The sequence below is a fragment of the Geotrypetes seraphini genome, chromosome 4 (genome assembly GCF_902459505.1).
Source record: "Geotrypetes seraphini chromosome 4, aGeoSer1.1, whole genome shotgun sequence".
NCBI classification, from domain to species: domain Eukaryota; kingdom Metazoa; phylum Chordata; class Amphibia; order Gymnophiona; family Dermophiidae; genus Geotrypetes; species Geotrypetes seraphini.
In genome coordinates, this window is record NC_047087.1 from 60,276,382 (window position 1) to 60,283,132 (window position 6,751).

At 38.6% G+C, this 6,751-nt stretch overlaps 1 protein-coding gene across 2 annotated transcripts; it reads right to left on the reverse strand.

Moving 5' to 3' along the window:
• Positions 1 to 819: 819 nt before the first annotated feature.
• On the reverse strand, positions 820 to 5,568 carry IRX3 (iroquois homeobox 3). Of its 2 annotated transcripts, none has more exons than XM_033943890.1 (4): positions 4,943 to 5,565; positions 2,881 to 3,889; positions 1,791 to 1,857; positions 820 to 1,188 (listed from the first exon to the last, which is right to left on the reverse strand). In XM_033943890.1, exons 1-4 carry the CDS (start codon positions 5,153 to 5,155, stop codon positions 1,134 to 1,136), a joined length of 1,344 nt encoding a protein of 447 aa, XP_033799781.1. In that variant the 5' UTR covers positions 5,156 to 5,565; the 3' UTR covers positions 820 to 1,133. The 2 variants fall into 2 exon arrangements, 1 of the variants encoding a protein (XP_033799781.1); XR_004539365.1 differs by having other exon boundaries at positions 1,134 to 1,188; positions 2,862 to 3,889; positions 4,943 to 5,568.
• Between the last annotated feature and the right edge of the window lie 1,183 nt (positions 5,569 to 6,751).

Below are 6,751 nucleotides of genomic sequence, written 5' to 3' on the forward strand. Positions count from 1 at the left end.
GCTGATGCCTACCTAGCTGATACCTACCTAGCACCTTGCTTATTTGACTAATTTTGTTTTAAAAGCTGAGTCAGCTCTTTTGTAAAACTACCTGCACACATGACAAGACCTTTTCAAAAAGGAGATCATATTGTTCAGGATGAAAATTGAGATGGTGTGAGGTTTAGACGGACTAAGGCACTGTGATAATAATGTTTGTTTCTTCCCGTAGAGGGAGCTCCTGACCCAAATTTCATACTTCAGCAGAGGGAAACCCCCTCTATTCTTCCACTACCCCAGTACACACTCTCTCTCTGATATTTCTTTCATGGAAAATCGTATTAAAGATCAATGAATTTGTTAAACCCAATAAAACTTGATTATGTGAATAAAATTAACTTCAATTTTTTGATGCACAGATTATTGGTTAGCTAGTATGAAAATCACAATGCTTTTAATTCCTTAATTTTCTCTCAAGGAAAAAAAAACCCCCAACAACCACCCAGTAAGTAGTCGTACTTAGGTACCATTCATTTTAGACGTTTGCCCCATGTGATATGTTCTTTAAATCACAAATATTTACTTTGTAAATTTTGTTCTAGACTTTGCATGAAAGCAAGCATAAATAAATTCACTGAAACTAAATCAGAACAGCAAATATTGTTTCAGTTATATTATAAAGCTTGAAGCATATTTTTTATTCACTCTTTTTTTTTATGGTTGGCTTTAGCATACTACTTCCCTGAAATTCTAGCCCTGCATGCTTTATAGACTCCCTACACTGTAATCTTTACAATTTAATAATGCATAAATAAAATTCATTTGTTGTCTCACACAAAATGTAGTCAAAGAGGCAACATTTCATTTTATTAGCCAAAATATATATACTTTCTTGTACAATTTAGTTCACACCTATGTACATTTTTGCTGTATATACAAAAAAAAAAAAAAAAATCCCATCCCAGACACAATTGTCACTGGACTTCAGCAAAACCTCACAAACTCAACTATATCATAGTACAGAACCCAAATTTTTCTGCTGTAATTTTAATACACGGACATGCTTACAGGGTGTAACTATACAGAGGTATATTATTATTATCATTATTATTATTTTACAATCATTATAACAATTTAAAAATAAAATAAAAAGACTATGATGAAGATAACGCTGATAGAACCATAGCTGCATCAAGCTGATTTTGTGGCCTGAAAGAAAGGATACAGAAAAAAAAAATGTATTTAGGATTTACATTTTGTTACTAGTGAATTGTCACTCCAAGTTCCTTTGCTTTAAGAAGACTGGGTTTTTTTTTCTTTTATTATTGTTGTTGTTTGTCTTTGGAAGTACTATAAATGGAAAATGGTCCCAAAAAAGCCCCAAAACATATTTGCTCGATTTAGGAATTTTGTCATAGAATAATGCCCTGTTTCCATCCTCATAGTTTTTTTTTTTTAATTGCAGTAGAAAAGTATTTTTCACTGCATTGCTCCCACATTTTTATACATTTTGTGATTCATCTGTAAGGGTAGTGTTAAAAACCAGGTTTCAGTTACACTAACGTTGTTTTAAAATAGGCCGTTATCTATTGTCGGCCACGATTATGCAGGTATTAAATATAAACCGACCTTCTGTCTCCAAATGAGTAGCCTAGTACATGTGGCATCACATTGAGAAAGTTGACTTAAAAACTTTCTCGGAATAGGGTAATGCTACCAAACTCCCATTTCCCCAATGAATGTCGTGTCAGAGATCGAGAGAAAGCAGGTAATATATGGATATTGCCAAACAATAATTAAAGATCACTTACCGCCTCTGAACAGGTTGGAATGCTGTCTTTAACAACTTTTTCTCCGCTTCCAAGGCACTAGAGCGATCTAAAAAATATATATATATATTAAAATGATATATCTTATAACCATGCAATTTAATTTACTGTGAATTAATCTGTTACCAATGTGTGATTTCTAAAAGAAATACAATAATTGGTGTTTAACATAGACTTTATAGTTTGCCTAGGCCAGGCTTTACGGATAGCCACAGCCTTTCACGGACCGTTTAATTCATCAATACTATACAAGGGGTGCTGAAAAGTTCAGCCCAACCAAGAAGCGAATGAGTGGATATGGTTCAATCAATGATCTGAAACAGTGTACAAAAAAACCCCCATAGAATTTAATTTCTGCAAATTGGCACAACAAAATAACTCTTTCCAGCTACAGTTGTACAATAACAGAATTTAGTAAGTTGGTTGGTTGGGCTGAGAACTTTTCAGCAACCTCTCCGAAATAACATTTTATAAATTAATAAAGTTATTTTTAGTGAAAAATAGAGGATTGAGCCATGTAATAAAATATTCAGTAGTTATTTTGTTCAGATGTCTTGAAATTTAACTTCCAAGCTGCTGAATTACTTTGCATTGTTTTTCTAAACAGTTGCTGTCTACTTTAGATGAGCAAAATCTTGAGATATTTCGCTGTAGATTTATCAGAATACAAACGTTACTTATGATCAGTTTTATATTGCAAATATACACAGAATTCTCCTGCAAATTTTCCCACAAAGAGAGCTCCGATATTTTCACTTTTCCATTTCACAATGGCATAAAGAATAATTACAACAACACAATAACACTGTTATTTCTAAAGAGCAGAAAGATAAGTCCAAAAGTTCTTTTTTTTTTTTTTCGCTACCACCAGAGCAATAATTAAAACTGGAATGGAGATTTAGTTTTCTGTGTACAGGGGATATACACGGACTAAATTCTCTTTCTTATAGCAACATTTTCAATGATGCGATTTATCCAGGGCAGAGCTAAGAAGAGTGGTACAGTATATTTATTTATATATGTAATAAACATCATTCTTAGCATTAGCCGTACATTATTGATCAGCAGTCACCTGTTACAGTGGATTCTGTGCTTTGAACTTGCTCTGCTTGTCTGGCAAAAGCAGCTATTCCAGCACTGGACGAGGTTTGCGTTGCATTCAGTCCCTGCAGAAAGTGGCTAGAGTTCAGTAAAGTGAGCTGATGTGCTGAGAAAGCCCGGTTTGTCCAGTTCTGAAATTTGCTAGCGGGACAGGCGATGAGTCTGTGGTGGGGGAGCAAAGTTTGTGTCGCAGTCCCTGCAGCAGAGCCACTGGTCTGCGGGGATTTGCGAGGATTATCTGGGGTAGTAGCAGTCTCAGCTAGCGACCAGATTTTAGGCTTCTGAGTTGGGGCCAAATTATTTTCTGTGGCTGGGGGGGAGCTGGGAGATATGCTGTTCATTTTGGTGTGTTCACTACTAGGCTGAATAATTTTTAGTTCTGGAGAAAGTTCACATTTATCCCCGTCGATAACTCGGCTTTCATTCACCATAGACTTAAAAAACCTTTCCTCGGATCCATTTAAATCATCATAACCATCGGAGATTTCCGAGTCACTTCTAGCGTCGGTTTTGGAGTCAGAGTGCAGGTCCTGATCCGGGTCGTCCAGATCCTCTTTGCTTTCTATGTTTTCCGTGTCGATGTTTTCCAAATCGATCTCTTCGTCATCCTCTCTTTTCTCTCCTCCTTCATGATCACTTTCGTAGGAATTGCCCTCCTCGTCCGTCCTACTTCGGGGAGCCCAGGTCATTTTATTCTCCTTTTTAAGTCGCCTTCTAGCGTTAGCAAACCACGTCGATACCTGGGTGAGGGTCATTTTGGTAATGATGGCAAGCATGATTTTCTCCCCTTTGGTGGGATACGGGTTCTTCCTGTGCTCGTTGAGCCAGGCCTTCAGGGTGCTGGTGCTTTCTCTGGTTGCATTCTTTGGCCTTGACGGATCTCCGAATTGATATTGCCCGTACGGGTAAAAAGCTGGATGAGGGTGGGAAAAGGCGGCATGTTGCACTCCTGGGCTGTCTTTCAGTTCATACTGGGCACCCTGGGGGTAAGAAGTAAAAAAAGAAAACATTTCAATGGACGAACAGAAAAAAAAACCACTACACACACACACAAAAAAAATGCTTTAGTTAAACCTACCTGAAAGGTGACTAGCTAATTATGGTTGGGCACACACAAGCACTCTGTTCTTACTGTATTTAAAATTACACTACCAAAGTCAGACCGTCCGCTTCTATTGTAAAAGCAGCTCCGTGAAATGTCCAACTCAAACAAATTACCAGAATAAAAACAAAACCATCATAGGAGGCAGGCTCGATAGTTTTGATGCCATTTCTAGCATAAAGTTCACCCCGAGCAAACAAAAACCCACCAAACCTGAATTATTTTTGATAAAATCCTGGAAGCTTTTCTAGTATATGACAGCCTTCTTAGAAATATATAAAACAATAGAAGGTTGCCTTGGTAATCAATGTTTATTGTGGCCCAAAACCTCCACATTAGTCCCTGCCCCAGTAGTCGGTGGATATAAATGCTGAAATAACACTAAACCTCACCTCTCCCCACCAATATTATTTATTTATTTTAACCAAAACTTTAACTTCAAGCGCCACATTGAAACAGAGAAGAAACCCCCACCAGAAGAACAGACCATCACTCCCAGCTCAAACTTTTCTCGCCTCTCCTGCATCACTCATACTTTCAGCTTTTTGGGGGTTTTTTTTTTAATTTTTATTTTAAATGCAGCCTGCAATAATCTGTTAACACCCTCGAGAAAAAAAAAACCACTTTGGGAAGCAAATTCCCGCTCCTGCAACGTCCTGTCCAGCGTCTATAAAAGTGTCCTTATGAAAGAGGATTAGCTCAATCCTACACGAAAAAAAATAAACTTGACCCTTTGAATACGATTATGGTATATTATTCTTCCTATCTTTTTCCAGCTGGCAGGCTGAAGCCTGAGGGTACAGGAGGGTGGTTCGGTAGGGAGGGGGGGGGGAGGATTGCTTACAAAGAAAACAGTTTATGAAATAATAAGAATAATCATCATGAACTCGAACCCTTAAGAAGCACTAGGCAAAGAGAAAGTTCTGCTTACCAGCTGTGAGAAGATGGGCAGCTCGGCGGTGTAGGGGAGAAAAGCCCCATATCCTTGGGCTGCGGCGTAAGGAGACCCGTACATGGAGGATAAAACATTAGAAAGAGTCCCAGCCGGAGTCAGCTCTGTCCCGTTGCGTGAGGCGGCCAAGCCCTGGCGATCCGAAGGGTAAATCGGCCTGATATACTGATATCCCAATTGTGGGAAAGACATGGTGAAGGGGAGGGGAGAGACGCACAGAGAAGAAAGGGGGGCCGAGAGGGGCGAAGCAAAAAAAAAACCAAAAAGGGAGAAAGTAGCAAAGCGGAGTTCGCCCTGATCTTTTTTTCCCCCCCCCTCCACCCCTGGAAGACGGTATCCACTTTTCGGCGCTTTCCAAAAGTCTGTTTTTTAAAAAAAAGCGAAGGGTGGCGGGGGGTGAGAGGAAATCACAAGGCTTCTTCCCGGAGGCTCGCAGGAACCGATCCGACGGCTCTTTCCTCGCTCACTTTTTCTATTGATCTGAGTGGACCGAGGTCAGGTCCTAACAGATTGCTTCAGATTATTGGGACTCTCGCCTCTGATTGACATTTCTAGTCTTTCTTAAGCCCCTCCTTATCCCTCCCAGTCTCTCTCTCTCCTCTCGCATGCCCATAGCACTCGCCGGGTTTGTCACCGAGGTGGTGGTGGTGGGGTGGTTTTTTTTTTTTTTTTCTAAATCTGTTTACTGACGTAACGATCTTTTATTTGAGTTGCTTTCAAATCTCGTTTTAGCCTTCGCCAATCAGTAGTGTGTTTTACAAAAGGTTTATAACCCTGCCCCGCGATTTTTTTTTTCCTTCCCCTTATTCTCAATGTGGTTCGGTCGGAGCCTTGTTACACACTTTCCTTCCCGCAGACTCCCCCCACCCCTCCCCACCACCGTCAATGAAATGAATTAAAAAAAAAAAAAAGAAGAAGAAGAAAAAAGAAAATCGTGAGCACTTGAATAAAGGAAAGAAAAATCGTGAGCACGAAATAAAGGAAAGCAAACTGATGCGGTTGTTAAAAATAATAATAATAATAAAAAGTACTGCGCAAGCTTACTTCTGTGTGGCAATGAGTTTGCGCTGTTAATGGTGCTTGCCAATATACATTGGAACATGTTGGTTGTTTTGGGGGTTGTTGTTTTTTTTATTTTTTTTTTATCATTTGTATTTCCATTGCAGGCGTCAATTTTCTAACTACTTAGAAAGGCCTTAGGTAAGGTCTAAACTTAACCGTGGGTAGATGGCAGTTTAAAATACAGTCGATTTTCTCCTACTAGGGGACTTTAAAAAGCGCTGTAGGTCACAATTTTACATCAAAGGAAGAAAAGAAGGCAAATTAAAATTCTAACAAAGAGAAGGCTGGTACAGCCCTCCGGGCCATGAGTAAATAAGTAGTGTTAAAAAAAGGACAATGAGAGGGACAGGAATTAAACTCATTAACACCTTTTTGTAGTGGTGCGAAATCTTTAATTAGGAAATTTATGATCGCTTTACTGTTCCCTTTCTGAATGAAGACAAGGCTTGGAGTGAATACCTGATAGTGAGGGAGGGTTGTTTATTTATTTATTTTTGTTGTTGTTGTTTGGTTTTTTTTTTTTTTGTTTTTTTTTTTTTAAAGACTATTTACAGAAGAAGTTAAATAACAGGGAGAAATAGATTTCAAGATTGTTTTAATTACCTTAGCGTTCCAATAAACCAACACATTTAAACTTTTTTTTAAAGCAGTGTTTCAGGATTTTTAAATAACCCACGTTCTACAGACATTGCATTTCGAGGGAGCAAATATATGGATTCTCCATTA

What these genes read in the sequence shown, in the direction of transcription:
- IRX3 (XM_033943890.1), bottom strand. Translation starts at nt 5,155, where the DNA reads ATGTCTTTCCCACAATTGGGATATCAGTATATCAGGCCGATTTACCCT. An exon ending in TGCCCATCTTCTCACAGCTG is followed by an intron (nt 3,890 to 4,942) that starts GTAAGCAGAACT and finishes TCTTACCCCCAG; the next exon opens with GGTGCCCAGTATGAACTGAA. An exon ending in CACAGAATCCACTGTAACAG is followed by an intron (nt 1,858 to 2,880) that starts GTGACTGCTGAT and finishes TATATTTTTTAG; the next exon opens with ATCGCTCTAGTGCCTTGGAA.